We start from the raw sequence: 27716 nt of genomic DNA, 5'->3' as shown, positions 1-27716 counted from the left end.
TAAGATAATTTATGTAAGCCTCATGGTAACCACAAAGGAAAAACCTATAGTAGTTATACAAAAGATTATGATAAAGGTGTCAAAACATATCACAAAAAAATGCCATTAAATCACAAAAGAAGAGCAAGACAAGAAGCAAGGAACAAAGGATTTAAAAACAATCAGAAAACAATTAATAAAATGGCAATACTAAGTCCTTATCTACCAATAATTACTTTAAATACACATGAATTAAATTCCTCAGTCAAAAAACAGAATGGCTAAATGGATAAAAAAACAAGATCCAATGATATGCTTCCTACAAGAGACTCACTTGAGCTTTAAAGACACACAGATTGAGAGTGAAAGGATGTAAAAAGTTATTTCAAGAAAATGGTTAATAAAAAAATCAGGGGTAACGATACAACATCAGATAAAATAGACTTTAAGCTAAAAATAGTCAAAAGAGACAAAGAAGATCATTATACAATAAAAAAGCGTAATCCATTACGAAGATATAATAATTGTAAATATTTCTCCAACATTGGAGCACCTAAATATATAAAGCAAATACTAACAGAACTAAAAGGAGAAATATATAGCAATATAATAATTGCTGGGGACTTGAATACCCCACCTCTCAACAATGGATAGATCATGCAGTCAGAGAATCAAACATGCAACAGGATTTGAAAAACACCATAGACCAAATAGACCTAACAGACATATACAGAAGATTCCATCCAACAACAAAATACACATTCTTCTCAAGTGCACAAGGAACATTTTCGAGGATAGATCATATGTTAGACCACAAAACAAGTCTTAGCAAATTTAAGACGACTGAAATCATATCAAGTATCTTTTCTGACCACAATGGTCTGAAACTAGAAATCAATAACAGGAGGAAACCTGAAAAATTCACAAATACATGGAAATTAAACAACCCACCCTTGAACAACCCAGGTATCAAAGAAGATATCAAAAGAGAGGGCCGGCCCGGTGGCTTAGCGGTTAGGTGCACGCGCTCCGCTGCTGGCGGCCCGGGTTCGGATCCCAGGCGCGCACCGACGCACCGCTTCTCCGGCCATGCTGAGGCTGTGTCCCACATACAGCAACTAGAAGGATGTGCAGCTATGACATACAACTATCTACTGGGGCTTTGGGGGAAAAAAATAAATACATAAATAAATAAAATTATAAAAAGAGAAACAAAAAAAGTATCTCGAGACAAATGAAAATGGTAACACAACACACCAAAACTTGTGGGATGCAGCAAAAGTAGTTTTAAGAGGAAAGTTTATTATCTAGTCCCCCCTTCTCTGTGGGGGACACATTCCAAGACCCCCAGTGGATGCTTGAAACTGCAAATAGTACCAAACCCTATATATACTGTTTTTTTTTCCCTCTACATACATACCTATGATAAAGTTTAATTTATAAATTAGACACAGGAAGAGATTAAAAACAATAACTAATAATAAAATAGAACAATTATGGCAATATACTGTACTATAAGTTATGCGAATGTGGTCTCTCTCTCAAAATATCTTATTGTACTGTACTCACTCTTCTTCTTCTTGTGATGATGTGAGATGACACAATGCCTATGTGATGAGATGAAGTGAGGTGAATGACATAGGCATTGTGATATAGTGTTAGGCTACTATTGACCTTCTGACAATATATCAGAAGGAGGATCAAGGAGCCATGACGATGTTGATGGCTGGATGTCAGGAGCAGATAATGTCAATGGTTGGGGACCCAACAAAGGGATGATTCACATCCCAGGCAGGATGAGGCAGGACAGCACAAGATTTCATCATGCTACTCAGAATGGCATGCAATTTAAAAATTATTTCTGGAATTTTCCATTTAATATTTTTGGACGATGGGTAACTGAAACTACAGAAAGTTAAACTGTGGATAAGGGAGGACTACTGTACCGATAAATGCATACATCAAGGAAAAAGAAAGATCTCAAGTAAACAACCTAACATTACACCTCAGGGAACTAGGAAAAAAAAACAGACTAAGCCCAAAGTTAGCAGAAGGAAAGAAACAATAAAGATTAGAGCAGAAGTAAATGAAATAGAAAACAGGATAACAATAGAAAATATTAATAAAACTATGAATTGGTTCTTTGAAAAGATAAACAAAATCGGCAAACCTTTAGCTAGACTAAGAAAAAAAGAGAGAAGACCCAAATAAATAAAATTATGAATGAAAGAGGAGACATTGCAACTGATACCACAGAAATACAAAGGATCATATGAGGCTACTATGAATAACTATAGCCAACAAACCAGACAACCTAGAAGAAATGGATAAATTCCTAGAAACATACAACCTGCCAAGACTAAATCAGGAAGAAACAGAAAATCTAAACAGACCAATTACTAGAAGGAGATTGAATCAGTAATCAAAAATCTCCCAACAAAGAAAGCCCAGGACTAGATGGTTTCACTGGTGAATTTTATCAAACATTTAAAGAAGAATTAATACCAATTCTTCTTAAACTCTTTCAAAAAATTCATGAGGAGAGAACACTCCTAAACTCATTTTACAAAGCCAGCATTACGCTGATACCAAAGCCAGGTAAAGACACTATAAGAAAGGAAAACTACAGGCCAATATCCCTGATACATATAGATGCAAAAATTCTCAACAAAATACTAGCAAACTGAATTCAACAGCAAATTAAAAAGATCAAATAAGAGTCATCCCTGCAGTGCAAGGATGGATCATCATATGCAAATCAATAAATATAATACATCACACTGATAAAATGAAAGATAAAAATCATATGCTCATCTCCATAGATGCAGAGAAGCATTTGACAAAATTCAACACCCATCATGATAAAAACTATCAACAAATTTTATGCAAAAGGAACATTCTTCAACATAATAAAGGCCATATATGACAAATCCACAGCTAACATCATACTCAATGCTGTAAGATTGAAAGTTTTTCTTCTAAGATCAAGAACAAGACGAGGGTGCCCACTCTTACCACTCGTATTCAACATAGCACTGGAAGTCCTAGCAAGGGCAATCAGGCAAGAAAAAGAAATAAAAGACACCAGAATTGAAAGGAAGAAGTAAAATTGTCTCTATTTGCAGATGACATGATTTTATATAGAGAAAAAATCCTAGACTCCACCAAAAAGCTGTTAGATCTAATCAACGAATTTGGTGAAGTTTCAGGATATAAAATTAACATAAAAAATCATGGCATTTATAACACTAACAAAAAATTATCTGAAAAGGAAATTAAAAAAAAAATTCCATTTACAATGGCATCAAAAACAATAAAATACTTGGGACTAAATCTAACCAAAGAGGTGAAATATCTCTACACTGAAAGCTATAAGACACTGATGAAAGAAATCGAAGAAGACACAAGTAAATGGAAAGATAGTTCATGTTCAGGGACTGGAAGAATTAATATTGTTAAAATGTTCATATTACCTAGTCCTTATCAAGATTCATATTACCCAATCCTTATCAAGCAATCCCTACAAGATTCCAATGGCATTTTTTACAGAAATAGAAAAAACAATCTTAAAATTTATTTGAAACCACAAAAGACCCCAAATAGCCAAAACAATCCTGAGGAAAAAGAACAAAGCTGGAAGCATCACACGTCCTGATTTCAAACTATATTACAAAGCTATAGTAATTAAAACAGTATGGTACTGGCATAAAAAGAGACACATAGACCAATGGAACAGAATCATGACCCCAAAAATAAACACATGCATACGATCAACTAATATCTGACAAGAGAGCCAAGAACACTCAACAGAAAAAGACAATCTCTTCAAAAAATGTTGGTGGGAAAACAGGATATTCACATGCAAAAGGATGAAAGAAGACCCCTAACCTACAACACTCACAAAAATTAACTTGAAATAGATTAAAGACTTTAAGACCTAAAACCATAAAACTCCTACAAGAAAACATAGGGACAAAGCTCCTTGACATTGGTCTTGGCAATGATTTCTTGAATATGACATCCAAAAGCACCAGCAACAAAAGCAAAAAGAAACAAGTGGGCCTACATCAAACCAAAAAGCTCTGCACAGAAACAGAAACCATCAACAAAATGAAAAGACAACCTATGGAATAGGAGAAAATATTCGCAAACCATCTATCTGATAAGCTGTTAATATCCAAAATATGTAAGGAACTCATACAACTCAATAGCAAAAAAACCCAAATGATCTAATTAAAAAATTGGCAAAGGACTTGAATATTTTTCCAAAGAAGATATTCAAGTGGCCAACGGGTACAAGAAAAGGTGTTGAACGTCACTAATTATCCAGGAAATGCAAATCAAAACCACAATGACACATGTGTTAGAATGGCTATTATCAAAAAGACAAGAGATAAGTGTTGGTGAGGACGTGGAAAAAAAGGAACCCTTGTGCACTATTGTTGGTAATATAAATTGTACAGCCACTATGGAAAACAGTATGCAGGTTCCTCAAAAAATTAAAAATATAACTACCATAGGATCCAGCAATTCCACTTCTGGGATACACCTGAAGGATGTGAAATTACTATCTCAAAGAGATATCTGCACTCCCATGTTCACTGCAGCATTATTCACAATAGCCAAGACATGGAAACAACCTAAGTGTCCACTGACAGATGAATGGATAAAGAAGATGTGGTAGATATATACAATGGAATATCATTCAGCCATAAAAAAGAAGGAAATCCTGCCATTTGTGACAACATGGATGGACCTTGAGGGCATTATGCTAAGTGAAATGGTCAGTCAGGGAAAGACAAATACTGTATGATCTCACTTCTCTGTGTAATCTAATAAAACCAAACTCATAGAAACTTAGAGCCGATTGGTGGCTGCAGAGGTGGGGGTTGCAGGTGAGGGAAATGCGTGAAGGTGGTCAGAGGGTACAAACTTCCAGTTACAAGATAAATAAGTTCTGAGAATGTAACGTACAGCATGGTGACTACAGTTAACAATGCTATATTATATATATGAAAGCTGCTAAGAGAGCAGATCTTAAAAGTTCTCATCACAAGAAAAAAAATTTATAACTATCCAAGGTGACGGATGTTAACTAAACTTATTGTGGTAATCATTTTGAGATACATACATATAAAACCATTATGTTGTATACCTTAACCTTACACAATGTTACATGGCAATTATATCTCAATAAAACTGAAAGAAAAAATAAAAAAGAAATAACAATGCCAAATGTCAATGTGAAAAAACAAAACAAAACTGGAAGTCTCAAGGGGGATGCTATAAAATTTAGGCAGCTAGTCTCTATGCAACAATTCTTACTTACCACATCATTTCTAGAAAACAAATTAATAGATTAAGTAAATAGTATATGTCACAGTCTTTATATCTGCCTTTCTTAAAATGAAACATTTCCTTGATTACTTAAATTTATTGCTCAGGCAAGGCACAGAAACAATGAAATAAGAAAATAGTCAAATCTTCCTTAAAATGCTGGCTTTCTATAAAACGTATGGGCTACTCTCGTTCCTTTAAAACTGCAAAGCCATCTACAACAAAAAGGCAGGCTTGAAAATGTCCTCTTAGAGCTTTGTTTATTTTTATTACATGCAGCACACTTACCCACTGGTAAAGATGATGAAATTGGTTTAAAATTTTTCATTGTTATCTTTACTAGCCTCCATTCCCTTTGTAATAGGCAAACATGTTAACAAAAGGTAAGAATATTGTTCTTGGGTAAACTCTACTATCAATAATGCCATCCTTCCATCAAAACTCCTACCTATTTCTTTGAAATGAAATGTAAGAAAACAGGAAAAGGAAAAGAAGTTACAAACAAAGGGCAGGAAAGAGAAAATAAGATGAAACATGGCAGGAAACCCCACATACAAGTAGAAGTGGAATTAAAAACAAAGAATAATTTATTGAATTGAAAGAAAAGACCAATGTTTCTTTCTTCTCCTTTCCCTCTCTCTTCCCTCCCTCCCTTCTTTCCTTTCTTCAGGGTGGGAATTTCCTTTTTACCTCAACAGAATCTGAAAGATTTCATCCTACTCTTCTACCAGCTATAGTGGACTACAATTCAATAGCAAATGCTTATTATAGTAGCCTGACTTTTTCTCCACTAATTAAGATATATAGTGGAGGTAATGAATAATCAGTGAGTGGGGGACAGTAGAAGTACAAGAGCTGAGCTCCTTACCTGTCACTTCACAAGCCAATGTAATACTTTGTTTCTCTTTTACTTTCACATCTTCCAAAGTATTTTCACCCACAATGCGAGGTGGTACTGGAAACAAAACAAAATAAAAAAACAGAAAAAGTAGCAATTCTAACAGGGTGTTATTTTATAGGCATCTATGTTTATATTTTTATTAAGCTATAACCTTTAACACAAACCCCCCAGATTCTTATTATTTGTTTACTAGGATAATGTCATAACACTATTCTGATCAATTCTAATTTTAAGATATATTATAAAGTTATAGGTCATGAATTCAATTATAGTGAATTTTATTGTAATGTAAATCATAAAGTCTGAATAAAAATGTCAACAAGTCAATGAGTAAGAACATTTATTACACATTTATTTCTCCCAGTATAAGTCTGATAAGCACTCACATTAAACAAGTTATCAGTCTTACAATATTGTTGAACAATTGTGAACTGACAAGACATGGCACCTCAGCCATTTTAATTCAACTGATTACATCCACACCATTTAACATTTAAGTCTTGCCAAGAGTGACAGTCCAGGGGCCAAAGAAAACATAAATGTGAGATCAAGCTGTAGATAAATTTTAACTCTGCTTCCAGAATGTATTGAAGCCAATTAGATTTTTTTCTAGATATTGCAAATTATATAAATACCTAATACTGAAAGCCCAAAGATTTTTCTTTCTTCACCAGCTGCATTCCTTACGACACAAGTATATTGGCCAGCATCTTCTATTCTGGTCTGCATCAACCGCAAAGTCCTACCTCCTGGAGAAGTAAACCACCAGATGACTCAAAAAGAAACCTGTAACTTTACAAGTTGTCCATGTAATGCTCAATTTAGGGAAAATTTAATCAATACACTTCAAAGGCCTTTAAAATGTATTTATGTCAAGCTTTTTAAAAAATCACATTTTACACCTGTATGAAACAGATACACAATTCAGAAGAATTTTCTCGTTCAATGGACAAGAAAATAAATACAATGCTAGGTGACAGCAAGCAAGAAATGGAGTTTCAAAGAGGTGATGTTTCTACATAATCTTAAAAGGTAAGTCTAGTTTAACAGACAGAGGAGTTGAGAGACACCATTGTAGGTGGAGCATGAACGAGGATATAGAGGTAAAAAGCAGATGTGAGCTATGGCACCTAAAGCAGAGCAGGTGGAGAAAACAGTGCGAGATGAGACTAGATGGAGCACAGCCAGATTCTGTGGGCCCTTGAATGCTATGCGAAGGAATCTAGACTTTTTTGTGTTCACTAAAGGCTATAGAAGTATGTAAAAAAAACAAGTGCATGATCTGATTTGTGCTTTAGAAAGACAACTGTGACAGTATGTTTAGGAAAAGATTCCCAGTTTTCCACTGAACATATGAAATGGGAATGTTAGAAGGAGGACTAGACCAGCAACCCGGATTGGGATGACATCAATTATAAGGGATGGGTGAAACCATGAAGACTGACAACCAGTTTTCAATGGAGTTTTATGGAATCCTAGAATTATTTATATCACAGTTTATGGAGGTCATTTCATTTACTAGCACAACTCTGCTTTTGTTACTTTTTATATTTTGAACTTCTACGTAATGAAGAAAGATTCCTCATCCAAAAAATGCATGTAGACTGAGAGTGGAACTCTGATATGCAGATGGGTGTGATTTGGAGGGAAACTCCACTTAAGGACAAAGGAAGAGGAGCCAGCAAATGACACTGAAACAACGCCTGCAGAGAACTAAGAGATGCACTGAGAGAGAAGAGTCCTCAAAACCGTTTGAGAAGTAAATTCGAAGAAAAAAATGTAAATCATTTCTTAGATTTGGTAATAATTTTCTACCCGGTATATTTTTGCTTGGTACCCTGAATGGGAACTAAAAACTGAAATGGTTAAACATGAAATGTTCATGTAAGTATTCACCTGGATCTAGATTTGTCAGGAGTTGCCATCTGTCGTCTGTTTTTATAAACACAACAAGCTGTCTCTGAGATTTTCCTATAAGCAACCTTCCCATCCTCAACCCACTGAAATGTGAACTTAGTAGTATCTTACTTAGACAAACAAAGCTGATTACCTGAATTCAGTCTTTTTTTCCAACTGAATTTAAGTACTAAGCAAAGTGGAATACAGAAATTATTTGAACATGTCAAGAACTTATGTTAATCAGGAAAGAATTTAAGCACTCACTACTACTTCAGATTAGTGAGACCATACTATGATTCTGGTTGAGAGATATTAAAATAATACAACTTTCAAGAGTCATTGCTGCCTCTGCAAACCTCAGCCTCACAAGTCTTATGATCTTTCTTTTCTCTTTGCTTCCTTCCTCTCACTTACTCCAGTGAAAAACAAAAAAGGGTCCAACAGTAAGTTATACTTAAATGGAGACATTCCTTGTGCCTATTAAAGTTTTATAGCAGCTATCTGTTCTTGGCAGATAACTTCATAACAATAATAGAGCCTTCAATAAATACTGCTTTCAGGAAAGCTGTACTTAAAGTCTCAGGAGGACTAATCTTAATGAAACAGAAGTGTGCAGCAGACCGAGGAACAAGCAAGTCATGCGCCATTCACTTGATTCTCATTCATCTATTGCACAATACACATGTTCAGACTGTAAAACTGAATGACTTCTTTGGCAGCGCCACAAGGTGAAACACTTTCAGTGTATTCGCTCAGGGATCTCCAGCTGCAAGTCAAGCAGCTGGAGATAAATAAATAAATAAATAAATAAACTAAATAAAACCAAAACACTACTCCTATAAATCTATAATAAGCCAGAGTGCATCACTCTATCTTGCCGTTTTCATTTCCATGAGCCCTGATGTAGTTATTATATTTAAAAAGAGTTTCTACTTTTTCAACAATTGAGAATTGAAAAGAAATAAGCCAAAAATATGAGGAATAATTTCAAGACAAGAAGATAATGTGTTCAGCTTTTTGGTAACCCAATCGTAACAAAATCTTTGCCATCAGTATGCATTTCCTAGGACCAACGGAGACTGGGAGTCTTATAAAAACGAAAGCATCATAGTAAGGAAATAGGAAAGTTTCCCAGGGCAGGGAGACCTAAACCTTTTACCAGGCTGTCCACAGCAATAACGACAAACATGTACCGGGTGCCTACCATATAAGCAGGCACTGTGTTAAATGCTTTACATACATTAACTCATTTCATCTTTTTTTGCTGAGGAAGATTTGCCCTGCGCTAACATCTATTGCTAATTTTCCTCTTTTTTTGCTTGAGGAAAATTAGCCCTGAGCTAACATCTGTGCCAGTCTTCCTCTGTTTTGTATGTGGGACGCCACCACAATATGGCTGGTGAGTGATGTAGGTCCACGCCCAGGATCCGAACCTGCGAACCTGGGCCGCCAAAGCGGAGCACACAGAACTTTAACCACTCAGCTACGGGGCTGGCCCCCTGACTCATTTCATCTTTACAAAAACCCTAAGAAGCAAATACTATTAATATCATCACTTCACGAGTGAAGAAACTAAAGTCAGCCAAGTTAAGTAAATTACCTGAGGTCAGAAATCTAGTGAGTATTATAGACAATAAATATAATAATTATAGCAATATTCATTCCTCATCAAGCCCTTATCATTTATAAGCCAAGATCTTGAAGAAACAGAGGCATCTTAGGTTACTCAGACCTAATTCAGTCACTAGGAAAGGATATTTTCCGAAAAAGCCTGCAAAAACGGGAATTTAAACCTTGTTTGAACAAATTTAGGGGCAGGGAGCTCCCTACCTCTTTTTTTTTTTTTTTTTTTAAAGATTTTATTTATTCAGTTTTTTTCCCCCAAAGCCCCAGTAGATAGTTGTACGTCATAGGTTCACATCCTTCTAGTTGCTGTACGTGGGACTCGGCCTCGCGTTGGACGGAGAAGTGGTGCCTCGGGGCGCTCCCGGGATCCGAACCCGGGCCGCCAGCATCAGAGCGCGCGCACTTAACCGCTAAGCCACGGGGCCGGCCTCCCTACCTCTTAAAATAGCTTATCTTGACTTTAAACAATATAAATATTTTTTAAGTTGTTTATATTCAGACCCAAATCTGTCCCTAGAATCTTCCAGACACTGACATTACTTTTAACCTCTGGAACTAGACAGAACCAACACAATCCTTTTCTACATCATGGCTCTCCAAGTATTTAAACTTAATTTTCACTATGTAACGATAAGGTTACATAAGGTTTATTTTTCCAGGTTAAATACAATCAGACATATAAATTATTTTGCTATCATTTACCATCATAGTTACCCCCTCCTTTGAAAATATTGTCAATAAATCCTTCTTCTAGTCTTCCTAACAAGTAAATTAATTCCAGAGTACAACTGGTCTCTCACTTTTCCTATTGGTAAAAATATGCTTTATTAATGTGGCAAAATATCTCATTTGTTTTCTTGATAACCACGTTACACTGTTAATGCATACTGAGTAACTAACACAATTTAGACATCTTTTCATATGAAGAATTCTGCAGCTATATCTCACCCTGATTTTCATCACAGGTTTTTGAATATAAGTACGTGAGTCTATTTAACTTGCATTTTGTTAGGCTTAACTCAAAAGTTCCAGTGTGAGGTGTGTTTGAATTCAGATGCCTCCACTCACACATTAGGTGTTCTTCTAAGTACCTGAGCTTTTTATTAACCACAAACTTGGCAAGATTATTTTCTTAGTCTGTATCCAAGTCATTACTGAAAGGGTGCAAGTGCAGATTCCTGTGGCACGTCCCAAGACACCTCTCTCCACACTCACACTGATCCATAAAGGACAAGCTAATAGATTTTCCTACACAATTAGATAAGGAATAAGCTGAGTACCTCCTTTACAATAATGATCAAGTCTTAGCTCACTGGAAACTATCCCATCCTGGAAATACAAAACTCACTCAGATAAGAGTCATGAATAAATTAAAATACTTGATTATGGAGATACCATCATTCACTCTCTAGACTCTGGTTTCAATTTCAGTACTTCTTTTTATTCTTCACTTCTCAAATTGGTTGGTACTCACTGTAGCATGAATGCTCTGATATCCCCACGATTTAAGTAATAAGCAAGTGCCAAGATTTCTTTTTAAAAATGATCTAGAGATATTTAGCGATTTTTCCCATTTTCATATAGCTTCTGATGTCCTTCCAAATATTTTTCTCTTAATATGATCAGTGGGTATTACAGTAAGCAGTAGATCAAAAAGAAAAATAAAACACGAAGAAATGAGAAATTAAGGAGAAATTGTGACCACAGGAAGCTAACTAGATTATCAGGCTATGAGAATTTCTAATACCTGAGAGAATTCTCACAGAACTGCCAAGGCTGATGGGCCACCCATCTTTAAGCCAGGTAATTGAAGGTAGGGGAATTCCTGAAGCTTCACAAGTCAGGGACATTGAGTTCTTTTCCACCACACTGATATTTTCAGGTGTTTCATGGTTTCCTATGATGCTTGGAGGGGCTGTAAGACAAAACAAAACAAATAAGAAGTGGAAAGGAGGGTAGCTAATACACATCACACACCTAAATCCTAAATAGCTTGTTGTTAATAATAAGACTTCCATTTTCTGGTCAAATCACAACAATGAGCTAATTATTATTATCATCATCATCATCATCATTATTTATTACTATTTTTAGTGTGGCATGCCTGGAAGTAAAAATGTCACTTCTTCCTTACTAATAGCAGTAAATGACTTTCATATTGTTATTCTAATAGTAGTGAATGATTTTCTGAGTCACTCATCTTTTCTGGTAAGTTTCTAAAAGGATTCATGACCTTTTTATAGGCAGGATTTTATAATAAATAATTCTAATCCTAAAAATTAAAAGTAATCTAACAAAAAGATGTTTAAGATTGATTCCTTTTCTCATTTATATTCTGATTTCTTTAGCTTTGGCCCACACATAAGCTGCAACCTACAGGATATAAATACTGAACAACGTGTACGCGCTAACTGGATTCAAGTTATAAGACCATATCTATTAAATTTACCATTGTTTTTATAGATTTAAAAATTACATTTCAAATTGTATGCATACAAATAGGTGTCCCCAAGTACATGTATGTTTGGTCTATTCCTACTGTCATTTACAGCTCATTAATTAGAATATTAAAGCTGACTTCAGTACAACTCATGCCCAACTGATGCTGAGTCAGTAAACTCTAAGAAACCCAGGTTTACACTAGACAAGACAGCTAATTTGGAAAACACAGAATCAAGGAATATTACTTGGGATAGCACTGGACCAAAAGTACTTGAAAAAGACAATTATCCATTTTACTATCCTAAAGAATATCCAATATATGCTTATTTCAGCAAGCTAAGAAATGAGAGGTCAGGCATAGAAGGATACGTGATGAGACTGATCTAGAGATGATCTAGGTGCATATGTAGAAAATAATAGACTAGAAAAAAAATACTCAACACTCAAGGCCCACATCTCCCATCCAGGATGCCAGAGATTATATTACTCAGCAAACAGACTTATTGAGGCTCTTTATACTTACTGTGCACACTTAAGTCATATTTTCTATCAGTCATTCCTGCTACATTCACAGCAACACACACATAACGGCCTGTGTCAGATACATGAATGTTCTTCAGCTGAAGGATGCGACCTTCATCCATTATTTCCATTCCCCTTCCCTTGGTCAAGGGGCGGCCATCTTTCATCCAGGTCACTGTCGGTTGAGGAACACCCTGCACCTCACACTCCAAGGAAATACTCTTCCCTCGAGTTACAATAATTTCAGTAGGGTGGCTGCCACCATTGGATATAGTTGGTCGAACTGGAAAAAAATGAAAAAATTAGGAGTCAAGTCTTACATAGGCACTTGCATCAGCCAAAGTTAAATTCAGTTTGATGTTGAAAAATTAGCTACTAAAGAAGAAACCCAGGACTAATAGACATGGCTTTGCTACATTGAAAAGTGGAATTCTCCAATGTTTCTAAATGGATTCATACCTAAAATAAAGCTATCAACACAGCAAGGAAAGAATGCTGTGTTTGCTGCTTTCCCTGCTTTGGAAAAGTTATACAAATATCTGAACTTACCATTAGTAGCTCTGATTAACAGAAGTCTTCCTAGTACTAATAAAATAGACATGGTAGCCTCGCTCATGACCCAGTGTCTGTTACGAATTCCTTTCTTCCTTCTACCTTCCACTATAGGAGCTGGGAAAGCTGAGACTGTTTCTCAGTCTTCTTTGAAAATTGGGGTGGCCACATGAATCAATTCAGGCCGGCAATATCTAAACAGAGGTCTGCTGGGGGTGAGAGGGATTTTTTGCTCTCTTGGTAAAAGAGATACCACTTCTTCCTCTTCTTTTTGCCTTCAATGTGGACTTGATGCTACAGCTGCAGCAACCATCTTGAGACCACAAAGGAAGGGCCAGGAGAATGCTAGATCTCCCATCCTGATATGAATAAAGTGCTGATCAACTCCAGTGACTGCCATCTCGGGCTGCTCTTGATGTGAGAAAATTAACCTCTACTTGTTTAAGCCGCTGATCGCCAGTTATTCTGTAACTTTGCACCTAACCGATACTGATTCCAAGAAAGACAATTAGACCAACTCTAATACATATGTGTGTGGGAAGAAAAATGGGCCAGTGTTAGTAATCCTGTGTTCCAGTGCCAGCCCTACTACACACAAGCCACATGACCTCAGTCTGTCATGGAAACCTCTCTGGGTTTAAGTTCCCACGTACGCAAAATGGAGGCAATAGTTTTGTCTCAGATCACAGCTCATGCAAAGATTAAATGAGATGATGTAAATATTTTAAAGACTTTAAAATCTTATACAAATTATTAAAATCTTATACAAATTAAATATTCTTTAAAATGAGATATTTTTACATATTGTAAATATACCCTATGGTACAATGCCATTCCTCCCAGCTCCACATGTTCACTATCCTGCCCCCAACAAATCACAGCCACATTGATTGTCTGCCATCGGCAAGCTGATGCAGAGTGGACAGCTATACTGATGAATAAGTAACAGCCAGATATAAGTACTTGCTCTCTGTTTATGTGAGCACAGTTTAAATTTGTGGGTTTTACGACAGGTATATTATGACCTTACTAGTTTAAATGAATCTTAAAGATATGAAGAAAAAATAAAAGGGATGGATGGAAAGATTTAAAAGAAAATTGTGCCAAAGCCTGGCTAATCAATAGCTTACTGTAAACTTGCAGCTTGTAGTCTTTCTTTGCGGTTCCAGCAACATTCGATGCCACACATGTATAGAGCCCTGCATCAGATCTCTCAGCAATTGAAATCTGCAACTGCCTGCCTCCTGATAAGGTTCTGACTCGCCCTGCAGAATCAGCCAGCACTGGGGAGCCTGCAAGGAAAACCAAATGGCAGAATATGAAGCAAAAATATAAGGCATTCTGCGTCCATGCTCTGATGAGAATACATACTTATTTATTTACTTCCTTGTTCAAGCACCTAAAAGGCAGATGACACTGTAAAATATCCTACACAAAAAAAGGAGGCAGAGGAGAAATAAGGGGGAAAAAAGGGAGGCGGAAGAGGCGGACGAGCTGTTTATCAAGATTATCTTCTGCAAATTTTTCTTTCAATGAATATTGCCTTCGAAAGAAAACATGCTTAGAAAAACAAAATAAAATCTTAAGATAGTAAAAGAAAAATTATTTTTTAAATCAGCTAAAAATTTACATGATCTGTCTGATATTTAACAGACATAAATAAGTATTTGTTGACGAATAAATTGAAAATCTGTTCAATTGCCGAATTCAGTCTTAACATACACGACAAAACTGCCACAAAGACAGCAAAAATGTTTGCTTTAGAAAATAATTTTTAAACCTATTTTAAAGAAGAAAAAATAGTTTATTCAATGGTGGATTCCTGATCATTATAGCTGCTCTACAATGCATCCAATTAAAAAACAACGAATGAAGAAAATTCATTTTTTCTGGGAAGCAGTTAGTCTCGAACTGAAGATTTTGAGCTGGATAGTGTAGAAGTAACACATGTTGCACATTTAATATAAATCCGCAATTATGCTGTCTAGTATTTTAGTATGCAAACCTCAGGAACGTTTGTTAACAAACTGACGTTTGCCAAATAAAATATAAATTCATTTAATATTTACATGTAATTTTATAAATGTCAAATGATGAAAACTGACCTTTCTTCTTCCAAATGAGATTTGGGGGTGGAATACCGCTTGATTCACACAACAGACTAATAAGATTCCTTTCAATGACTGTAAGTTGAGCAAGTTCATCAGAACCATAAATATTTGGTGGTACTGGAAAACAAAAACAAAAGAAGTACTGTTTTTACACCTATTTAATATGAAATTTTCCTAACACTTTACACATAAAAAAAAAGTTCCCACTCAAATGACACAAGAAAATAATTAGCACTTGAGATTGACATATCAACACCACATTAAAAGTCAACTATAAGATGTAGAATAAATGCCTAATAGCGGACTTCCTATTTTCACAGATAGAAACTTAATTATCAAAATATTCAGAATGGCATAAAAAGAAGGTGATCTAGTATAGATATTTAGACACCTTGCACCAAAAAATTAAGGCATGTACCAAGTTTAAACTTAACCCAGTCATTTGTGCCTGGCTAGCTTTGATATCTCAGATGCTGAACAAAACTGGAAAACATCAGGCATATAACATATAGTGAAGAACAGAGGCAAGGAATTTGATCTAAGAAACAGACATGTTACCTATTCTAGATTGCACAACCTGCCTCCCCACTGGCCTCCAGGTTCTCCTTGGACCCTTCAAAGTGAATCCTGACTACCCAGGCTTCTCTCAAAGAGAGAAGTCTGAGTCTGCAACTGCTGGCTGAACTCTCCCCACAGACACTTCTGGCTGCAGTACCATCCATCAGGTGGCAGATGCTTGTGTTCCCAAGCTTCTGGGAGTTGAGAAGCGGGAGAATCCTCCTCACCTCCTAACGCAGCTTCCAGTCATTGTTCAACCACCCCCATGAAAGCCTCTAGTCCTCCGAGGCTCATGCCACCAAATTACTTCTCTTTCTCCTTCTTACCACCATCTGTGAACCCGGCATTCTTTTTCCATTCATTGAACAATTTGGTACTTGTTTTTATCCTTCCTCTTCACACGAAGACCTGCCATCATTCTGTATGAACTCAATATCTACATGTGTCATCAGTTGAAACACCTTTGCTACTCAGTTCCTTATCTGCTCATCCCTTTCTCCATCAGAGGCCATACCCTATTCATCATCTAGAATATTTCTCCTATAAATTTAGGCCACTCTCTGACAACTGTTCTACCCTAGTAGGTTTTTTTACTCAATTATTCCCAATTTATTGACCTAATTTAATCTCAAATTCTTTCACTTCTCAGAAGCATCCCAATCTAGGGAAGCTATTCTTTTGTTTACTGACTTCTCTATCCAGCTTAGATTTCATGATCAATAATTTCAACTACTCCTTTGCCAATATTCTCAACTGCTTTGCACCACTGCCCTTTCTATTTGGCAACACCCTTACTCTGGATGAATCCTATAGTTTACTCTGTCAACAGCTATACCATAGATGAAAAGTTCCACAGAAGAAAATGACAATTACACAGACTGCCACCACTATAAATTCACGATCTGCAATCTAAACTCCACCCTCCTCTACTCCCCTGGCTTCCATTAATACAAATACTTGCAAGCCTGTATCTGTAATGCAGACCCCCTCTGAGATCTAGCCTTTTATATCTGACTACTTGAACATCTCAACTTGGATGACTGAGAGACATTGTCAAACTTGACTTGCCTAAAACTGAACTCAGCCGCCTTTGTTCCCTCTCTGAGCGAAGGACACTACTGTCCATACGGCCCAACTGGCCAACCCACATCAACATCCATCCTTTACTCTTGTTTCCACATTGCTCCATCTAATCAACTAATCCTATTAATTCAATTTCTTAACTACTTCTAGAGTTTATGTGCTTTCTTCCTAAGATACAGATCTGAACACTCCAATCCTCCTTTAAATTCCTTTAATGGTATTGTATCACCTTCAGAATCAAATCCATACTTTTCAAATTGACTTTAGAGACTCTCTTCAATATGCCCCTTTTTAACCTTTCCAACCTAATATCTTCTCACTTTCTTCTGCACCACACTAGGCTCCATAGTGAATGACGTTCGGTTCATTGAACACAGTATTCTCCAGGTCTTTGTAATGTTTCCATCCTCTTCACAGAACTATTACCTACTCATTCTTAAAATCTCAATTAGATGTCACAAGTCCCTGATATGTCTTCCCACAAAACCTCCTATGATAGCCCTTAGGAGATTTAATTTTAATTGACTCTTGAAAGATATTTCTATACTAGTAGATTATAAGTTCTGTGTGAACAAGTTAATTGTCTTTCTCATTAACCTCTCTATGCCTACCAGTGGCATGGTGCCAAGAACACAGAGGCACATCATAAATATTTTTTGAGTGAATCCATCCTGACATCTCAACTTTCTCTCCGCTATCATTCATTCTTATATCTACTGCATTCTGTTTTCCTCTATTAAATTGCTTTTCTTTAAGAGGCATTGATCTACTCATTTGTAAAGTACACTTTGTAGTTCATGTCTAATTTGACTTCTCTGCAATATGTGACATTACTCATTCATTCACCCACCCATCCATTCAGCTCCCACTTATTTGCTGTCTGTGTTCTTTTTCTGAGAACACCATTGTCCTTAGTTTCCATGACACAAGTTTTACCCAGTTTTCTCCCTATCTCTTTGACTGTTCCTTCTCAGTTTCCCATCTGGGGTCTCTTTTTCTGTCTCCCTTCTTATATGGTACACATGAGAGTCATTCTACACAGTACTCTTCCATAGACAGTCTTTTTACTGTCCCTAAGGAATCTCAACTGCTACATATACACTCATGTCTCCAACCTTATGTTTTTAACTGTTCTCTCTCTCTCCTAAACTACAGGCTTGTATTTCTGACTGCATGGAGGATAGCTTCATGTGGACAGTCTACAGGTATCTCCAACATAGCATTTTAAAAATAAATTCTTCACCTCACTTTCTAATTGATCATCACTCCAAATTTGTCTTTTTTTCTTTTTTTCAACCTTTACTTGATAACACCCAGCTTGTGTCTATAGTGGGTGTTATATGAATATTTTTTCCCACTTGAAAGAAACGAGAAAGGAAGGAAAGGAAAAATGATGGGAGAAAAAGGATGGAAGGAGGTAGGAACAGAAGCTAATGATATATAACTAATATGTAGTAAATATAATTCTATTACATAGTAAATTCACTATTTAACAGTAAATTAACCCTTTTACAGGGTGAATAATAGCACTTCTCACAATCTTCCTCACTATTTTTTTACTTGATAATAATGATTTACAAATTAAGTCATTTTCTACATAAATGCATGCTTTTTTTGTGTGTGTGTGTGAGGAAGATCAGCCCTGAGCTAATATCTACTGCCAATCCTCCTCCTTTTTTTTTCCCCTTTTTCTCCCCAAAGCCCCAGTAGATAGTTGTATGTCATAGTTGCACATCCTTCTAGTTGCTGTATGTGGGATGCCGCCTCAGCATGGTCGGACAAGCAGTGCGTCGGTGCACGCCCGGGATCTGAACCCAGGCCACCAGTAATGGAGAGTGCACTTAACCGCTAAGCCATGGGGCTGGCCCCAAATGCATGCTTTTAAAGTTTTAAAAAATGTTTGTTCTCCTTTGGAATCAAATTATTTCCTCTACCTATCTTTATTTTAAAACGTGTTTTGGAATAAACTTTTATAATCAAAGGTAAGTTTCAGCTCATTATCTTAATAATTAAAAAGTTTAAACAAATACAATCAAAATTAAGAGGGCTTAATATATTATACACGAATTTAAAGAAGTATTTAAAATAAAGGTGAATATACGGGAAATAGAAGCACTTTTTAACAATTAGCAGACAACTATAGCCAATATAGTAAAAGTGATTATTCTTGAGAATTACCTTAATTAGTAACAAATAGTAAAATTTCAAGCAAGGATATCTTTTTCACACTGGTCAGCATAGTAATCCAGTATCCCACCTACAAGTGCATGTGTTCTCTGTCTCTCACAAACCCACATAATTCACATACATAATTTGGCCTTTTGACTTATTTTCACTTGACCAACCTACTCTCTGCTCGTGGAGAAGGCTCAATCATTAAAGATCCTGGTTGTAGAAGCTAAAGGACATATTACGCAGGCAGGAGAGGAGAACAGTCCTACATCAAAGTTACAGTGACTAATGTGTTTAGGTTCAAGAAGTCAATCTAAAGTTACTCTTTAATTAATTATACAAATGATACTCAGGACAGTTCAGAATCATCTAAACATATTAATTAGTATATATCCATCTATACATTATGATGAATTTTAGTTAGGTGGATGTCATTTTAAGAATCGACACAAAGAGTAAAAGGTTAAACCACATGCTGCATTGTTTGCTTGACAAGGGCTGATCACACTTACCCCAAATGTTGACATTATAGTTTTTCTCAGTTTTTCCAGCGACATTTGTTGCCTCACAAGTGTAACGACCAGTGTCCTGAACCTGAGCATCTTCAATCTGAAAACAAAATTGTGCTTTGAAACCACAGTTTCTATTTCATAAGTAATTGAGACTTTTATATTAATGTTATTTATCTCTTATTTTTCATCTGTATTCTGAAGATTTTCAAATATACAAAAAGTAGAGAGAATAGTAAAATGGATGTATGTGCCTATCACCCACATTCAACACTTATCAAGATTCAACAAATTTCATCTACGTCATATTTCAATCTGATTAATATTAGTGGTTAAAGGTCTAAAAAGGCCTTTTAAATATGATTCAGATAAAACAGCAAAAAAAATCACAATTAATTTCTGAATAAGTTATTTAGGGCTTTAAAATATATAATCTTTATACATCCAGGATATTGTTCAGTAAAATAAAACCCTTATTATTGATTTATTACATCTTCTCCCATACTGGGTTTGTAAACTTCTTCAAGCCAAGTATTATATTCAATTAGTCTCAATCTCCTAGCACCCAGTTTGGTGCTTGGTAGATAATTAAATATCAGTAAATATTTTCCATGTATTTATCTGCAACACGCATTAATACTCATTCATCATTCGTTCATTGACCATCCAGCAGTTATTGAGGACCCTGTACCAGGTACTGTGGCAGAAGTTACAAGAAGTATAATATTTATGACTTAAGTTTACAATCTAGTTGAGAATATAAAGTATGTGAACACAACAAAAGAATTTAAGAATAGACAAGGTATAAAAAATAATTCAAGATAATATAAGAGGTGCAACAAACAGTATGTGATTGATTGTTAAATAACTGGGCAATAAATTGTGAAAACATGCAAAAGAGGGAGAATCATTGGAACTGGAGTTATCATTGAAAGTGCTTAGTATAGCAGGGGTGCATTAAACGTTTTCATTTTTACAGTCTTCTCCCTACGCTCCTCAGTGGGACCTGCACACTCCAGGGTGCCTGGCTGGCTTCCGTGGTGGAGATGCAATGGATCCGAGCATTTCTCCACCATCACCTCTCTCCTGGCTTCCCAACCCTATTGGGATCTGTGCTCTAAAGAAATGAACTTCTATACTCACTGAAATCTGCTAAGACAGTTCTCATCACGCATAGCTCTCCCCTACCAGTGCTGGGGCTTGTGTTCATAAAATTGTCTCCCTCTATCACTCAGTCAGAGCTGAGGTTTGACAATTCTACCAGCTGCTTTTTAGAACCCTGGGCTCTGCCTCTGAGCATGGGCAGTGCCTTTTTCTTTTTTTTTTTCCATTACATAGCTCAAGTGACATATCATACTTTCCTCCATCAGTGATTCTGGCCTTTCCTTCCTCACCAGCTCCGTTATTACAGGATAATAGTTCCCAAGGTCTCCACCCTCTTGCCTCCAACATATACCTTCACGCTCTCTCCCACTGTCTCCCATGCTTCTGTCCTCCTCGTGTAAGCTTCTCAGCTTCCTATGTGCTGACACCCATCATCCATTTCTCAAAACTCTCTTTGTTTGCCAGTAATAACCTTCCTTTACCAAGAAGCTGTGTGCTATAGTGGTTAGTAGCATGGATTCTGAAGCTATCCTCACGTACCCAAATCCCATTCTGCCACTTAGCAACCGTGTACAGATTACTTAGCCATTCTTTCAATTTCTCAATAGAGTTATTATAAGGATTTTATAAACAATCCAATGGTCTACTGGCTTCCTGAATCCTAATTTCTTAGGCTGGCTTTCAATGTTACCTCTTATTTTACTCAAATCGACCTTGTCAACATTATTTCTAAATATTCACTTTGTTAAATTCTCTGTTTCTGCCACGCTAGCTTACTTGCTTTCCTGAATCAGGCCTTTTGTTCCATCTACCCATAAAAAGTCAAGTAGCCTTTCAACTACTCCAGGCAACTATAGCCTCATCTTTGGCTATCCTTCCAAAATGTACTGTCTGTACCATCCACTTGGTAATTAACTCAGACTTACAGTACTTAATTGCATTTTTCAACTGAACTGTTAATTAATTTTTCATATATTTATGCAAAATTGGAAGACAATGAGGGCAGGAAGTGTGTCTTATACTTTTTCACATCCCCATGCAGAGCACCTAGAATGGGTATTTGCTGATTGGCTGAATGACTGAAGATGAGGAACTCCTTAGAATATTTCCATAATATTTTCCTAGAAGCGTTTTTTGGATGGCTTCTGGCTACATATATGTATAGACAATTATATATTTAAATCTTACTAAACATAAAATTTAAAAATGTTACAAACCTCATTAATAAAAGAGTTCCTAGAATTTTACAAGATGAAATTAGTAGGACACTTGAAAAGACAGGCAAGTTTAATAGGGGTAATACCAAAGTCATGAGCTTAGGAATAATATAAGAAGAAGTAAATGAATCTATAGCCTTACCTTTAACATACTTCCATTTTCAGAGATACTGAGGCCTGGTTTCTTCAGCAAGGGGCGGCCATCTTTTAACCAACTCAGGGTAGGCGGGGGAATGGCGTCACTTTGACACAGTAACTCCACAGCTTGGCTAATGAGGACAGAGATGTTCTGTTCTTCTCCCATAATATTTGGTGCAACTAAGTAAAAGATGGGTTTTCCCTCAGGATAAAACAGGCCAGCACACTCTTAGCTTTATTAATCATCAGGACATACACCGGATAACTTTATTAGTTCTTTTAAGATGTAGGATGACAATAATTCTAACATACCCTCTTTGCATCATTTGGTTCAGAATCAAGTATTACTAAATCACTGATTAATGTGTTCCTCTTGAACAGAAATAGTTTTCACTAACCTTTCACTTAAAAAACGTTTCGTAACTGGAAGTTCTCACCAAGTACGCATTTAAGAAACTTCTTGAATTGGATGTTATCGCTTAAGATTTTCAAAGCAATAAATCACTCATGAAATATTTTGGAACTAACAACGAATTAAAAGCAAATATACTTCCAATATTTATTTATATTTTTTGTGAAATAAAATAAATTTCATAGACACAGAGGCAAAACAAAAAGAGTTGAAAGAGATCATCAAGTTCTACTTCACAGTGTATAAAACCTAAGATGGATGACAGATAATAGCTTATTTAAAATAACATGACTCATTGGTAGCAAAGCTAGTAGTCTTCTGACTCACAGTTTAGAGCTGTTTTTGGTTTTCCACGGTGCCTTGTCAACTTTCTATGGAATAAAGACTATGTGGGATAAATGACATAGTAAAGAACAAACAATTAAATCGGTGGACCAGCTGTATATAAAAAAAGGAAAAGAGTTGAAATTTTAATGAGATTAAAATTGGAATTCCCTGGCTATAAGCCTTGTCAGATGCTGAAATGTGTCCTTGGAGAAATGTAAGGAATCTCCTTCCCTTGGGTATATTAAAAAATAGAGGAAATAATCATTTGTCTCAGACGGCTTAGGTACAGTCCTGCCAAGAATGGGAGGGTGGACTCCATAACCTCTCAAGGACTCTTCCAGGCCTGTGTTTACAATAATTCAAAAAACACAAACCAATGATGAAATCATGCCTGTTATAAAAGGGCCACTCCGAAAAAGCAGAGAGGGGAATTTCCTTGTCCACTTCTCACTAAATCCCATAACTATTCAGGATTGTAGGAAACTTACCATACTTGTAGTATTTTTTTTTAACAAGAAAGGTTAAGTTGCATTGAAATAAATCCTAAGGGACTCTCCATATGCTGTGGTAAAATAAGATTTTTGTGGTAAGGAGTGTTATTATAGTCCATTAGCCATTGTTTCAGGCTTGACACTGCAGCAAGTGGCAAAATGACAATGAACGCAACAGACTTTGACTAGTAACATTGTGTTTCTGCACCCAGGAGGTTTCTCTGCTACCGTGTCTTCTACAGGGGGAAAGGCATATGAACCAGAGAGCACTTTATTGTGCTGTTTCTGGATGTAGGACTTGTGCTGAATCCAAAGAAATTGATGCTAAAGGAAGAAATGCCATGCACAATGGCTGGAATAGACCAATGGAGCATTTGTTCAGAGATTCGTGATGCCCAATCTGCTAAATTTAATAGCACACACAGACATGTGGCTCTTGATAAAGTAATCCATAGGGAACAGCAAACAGTGGGATTGTTTTTAATATGTGATACATTAGATAAAAGATACACAACCAGTCTTTTTTGAGACTATAACTCCTATAATACTAGCAAAATCAGCACAATTAGTGCCACTTTCTAAGATATTATGAAAACAGATACATTCACCAGTCTTAGCCTAGAAAGCCATAAATAGAATAGCTGATTTCACAGCTTGGAAATAATTTCAGGTAAAGTCTGGTTTCATTGGACAAAAAAGTACCATAACTGCATTAAAATTTGTTTATCTTAGACTATTTGTAGAATTTACAAAAGAGCATGAATTCTTTATGATTGCTTATAGAAGTCAAAAACAATTCAAGAAGCAGACGCTAATTTATTTCCAAATATTTTTCCTTTGATTACTTTTTTTTACAGTTAAATGAGTTGAATCAAGTTTAAAAGGAAAACAGATTTTTAAAATTGGGAGGAAAAATGCAGAAACAATAGAGTATTTGTTTCTTAAGGAACATAAATTAAAGCAAATCTAATTACAGCCAAGGATATATATTACCAAAACACATCTATTTTTTCTGTCCTGTCTTTCATTCACAACTCTTTGTTTAGTCTGAGAAGAGAACGAGCTTCCACCCTTTAGATCCTCAACTTCCTTAGATGTTCTCCCTATTTTGTTCTGCGGTTCCGTTGCTTAGGAACGGGGGTGTTGTGCCTGTTTCTCATCCTACGCGCTATACTTGTTAAATTTAATTACCAAAATCAGAAGGGCTATACTTGCTGAGACACAGGAGAATGTACGATCTCTTAAGAAAGTTCTCTGAGCTGAAGTCTGAAGAAAAGATACTACAGGAATCCAAAACATTTAAAAAGTCAATTGTTTTGTTTCAGCACCTCAGAATATGGGAAAATATACTCTGAATTTATACCAGGAAGAAATATATTTAATGAACTACTCTTGTAACTGTAGGAAAAGCTATTTTACCCCCTGTCTATCCCTCCTACCACCCCCACACTCTACAATGTAAACCTGAAGGGGACTTAGCTCTGGGGATACATATTCATTAGGCTCCAATTAGACACAAGATTGCCAAGGTTGCTACTACAAATATAGGAATATAACGTATGGAAATAATACCAATAATGAAGCATAGATTGGGAACTAATTTCAGATTAAAAGTCTGTTTTAATTTTACACCTCTTAGTAGCTTGCTATGCATATATATTTCAAATGCTAAACACATACCCACATTCTCAAACATATGAACAAATTAGCTAGCCATTTGACAGAGGAAAGATCCTGTTTTTCAGACTAAAAGGGTGGTATGCAAGTATTTAGCAAATAATAAAAAACAGTGATGCCCATCTTTATAACTCCTGGAAAATATCAACTCTCTATCATGTACCAGGTCCACTTTGGAGACTAACCAATGTAGAAATGGAAGGAGCCAATCCAGATTTTCACTGCTGACTAAAACCCAGTGAATACCAATGTCCCCTCTCTGCTTGCTTGCTAATGACTGAAGGAGCTATTGTGTCACATACTTAGGTTGATTGATGAATCATTCTCTAAGGATATTTTAGATTGGCAGCATTTCAGTTCTTCATAAAGCGTAAAAGGGACCCATTAAGGGAAGGAATTAGATTCCCTGGGATTGGGCATTTATACTGATCTGTTATCTCAGGCACAGAGCACCAGCACAACTGGAGGTTGGATACAGATTCATGTCAACCGCAGAAGCAATAGAAAAGAGGGATGTATAGAGAGCGCTTTGGTCGACTCCTGATGCCAACTGGGATTCTTTAGCTTAAGTAGACATGTATGGTATCCATGTTGTAACAAGGGGCCTTTCTATTAAAAATTATGAGATTATATAAGTTATTTGTAATAATTACATTTTTTGGCAAACTTAAAAAGAGAAATCAACTCACATGGTTTGGAGATAAAAAAGAATAAGTAATATATTTTAAATAGGAGTGAATTATTTGGAAGTGAGGTAAGACTGAGAAGAGAAGGTCTCATTAAACAGATCCTCTTTGAGGGGTCACAGAAGAAACAAATTCACTATTCCATGAACCAAGATATACAATACAAACAAGACCCTGAAAGAAGCCTGAAAGAGTTCTAAATGCAAAGGTACACTAAATGTGGAATGACAAGTGTAATCTATGAATGAAGGCCAATGAGGCCTCGACTTCATTCCGGGGGCCTTTTGCTGTGACGGAATCAGACATTCTCTTTTGTGCCTTACAGCTGCATCATCGGTAGGGGGAAAAAACTCTTAAGTTTTGTCTAAAGTTTATGCTTAGTTTAACTTTTGCTTCTCAAATAGCCTTTAATTCATAGACATTGTATTGACTACAAAATATGCTGACTGTAAATATAATTAAAAAGTAATAAAATCAAGGCTTTGAATAGAATAGATCAAGAGAGCTACTTGAAGAGATGCTTGCTTCGGTGAGAAGATCATGTCTTCCAAATTGCACAGCTGGTGTCCACAGTCCTGTTCTTCAGAGTACTCCATAAAACCAACACCCTAAACGCTGGATGTATGTATTTTAATTTCTCAGAACTTTAAAAAAGGAAAATTAGTTCAAGTCAAATATAAGGCAGAAAGGGGGAATTTGATTTAAATTAATCTTGTAATATCATTTCTATTGTTCATAGTTCTTTATTGACAAAACTTCCCTGAACTTCCTCAAAGATCTTGGAACTTAAACACAGCTATAACAGGGCAGAAATAATTATTAAAATGTCTCACCGTATACTCTGAGGTCAATGTCCCTTTGTTTCTCCCCAGCAGCATTCACTGCCACACAGGTGTATCTCCCTGTATCACTGATTTGTGCACTGGTCAATGCTAGGATGCGGCCCCCAGAAAGAACCTATCAATGATAAGAAAGCTAAATAAACAACATGCTCCCTGAGATGGTAGGTGTAAAGACTTTTTCTCTTATTTTCTGAGGGTGATCAACTGACAGTTGCCTTTAGAAGGATTTCAACTTGGATATTTTAAAGTGGGCAAACATCAATTAATCCTCTTCTCATCTTCTCTGTGGAAGAAGACTGAAAGGCTAGAACCAACCTTGGTAATAACCACTGAAAACAAGTCTCTATTTACAGGATCAAGTGAAGATCCAATTTCATCCATAATTACCACAAAGAGAGAGACAGCCACTGGGGGAGAAAGATGAGAAGGAGTGGGAATAAGAGGAGCTAATCCTCCTTCTAATTTTTCATTGGGAAAACTAGTAAGAAGTTAAAATTAACAGCAAAGTAGCAGTCAAATAAATTAATTAGTCACATTCATTGCCCTTTTATCCCAATCTAGTTGTAACTTTAAAATGTTGACATTAACTCTGAATCTTTTATGACCCCAAATTCTGCAAGCATTGGATTTACAAGAAAGGCTAAAGAAGTAGAATGGTGGGAGAACTATGGTCTCTGCTGGGCAAAATAAAATTAAGTATACTTTAAATGAGATCTATGTTTCTGTATTTTTAATTTTGAGTCAGTGTAAAGCACTTAAATGTTTTTCTCAGACTCAAATATCATTTCTCATAATGTTGCCTTTATAATTTTTCTTACTTTATTACTTGATGTTTTTGTAGAATTAATTATACTCTATATAGTTCTCTGATTCATTACTATTTCCAGACATTTAAATGTAAATTCTTGTTTTCGGTGTTGATGAACATTTTTTTGTGTAAGGCACCTCTTGTGGTGTTGGTAGGGAATGGGGGGGGTGGTAGAAAGTATCTAAAATAAATGGTCAAATATACTGCTACATATGACATAAGGGAAATCTAAGATATACTGAGCTTTTAATGAATTGTTTAGAAATCTCAATTGTGTGTCCATGGGATTTATGGACATATATGTGTACATTTCTGGATAACAT

At 36.0% G+C, this 27716-nt stretch overlaps 1 protein-coding gene across 5 annotated transcripts in view; it reads right to left on the bottom strand.

Moving 5' to 3' along the window:
* Positions 1-27716, bottom strand: part of HMCN1 (hemicentin 1) — a 465592-nt gene that overhangs the window by 134050 nt on the left and 303826 nt on the right. For all 5 annotated transcript variants that reach the window (XM_087439017.1, XM_004424923.3, XM_087439001.1 and 2 more), the window contains 9 exons: positions 26577-26700; positions 22155-22330; positions 19695-19791; positions 15364-15486; positions 14389-14550; positions 12708-12989; positions 11490-11657; positions 6853-6966; positions 6185-6271 (listed from right to left, as the gene is read on the bottom strand). In XM_087439017.1, the coding sequence (XP_087295143.1) occupies positions 6185-6271; positions 6853-6966; positions 11490-11657; positions 12708-12989; positions 14389-14550; positions 15364-15486; positions 19695-19791; positions 22155-22330; positions 26577-26700 (1333 nt within the window). The remainder of the gene's footprint in view (positions 1-6184; positions 6272-6852; positions 6967-11489; positions 11658-12707; positions 12990-14388; positions 14551-15363; positions 15487-19694; positions 19792-22154; positions 22331-26576; positions 26701-27716) is intronic.

This window comes from Ceratotherium simum, chromosome 2 (assembly GCF_057802395.1).
Source record: "Ceratotherium simum simum isolate JZ-2026a chromosome 2, ASM5780239v1, whole genome shotgun sequence".
Lineage (NCBI taxonomy): Eukaryota > Metazoa > Chordata > Mammalia > Perissodactyla > Rhinocerotidae > Ceratotherium > Ceratotherium simum.
The sequence above is the reverse complement of the archived record's forward strand: the minus strand, read 5'-3'. Positions and strand labels throughout refer to the sequence as shown.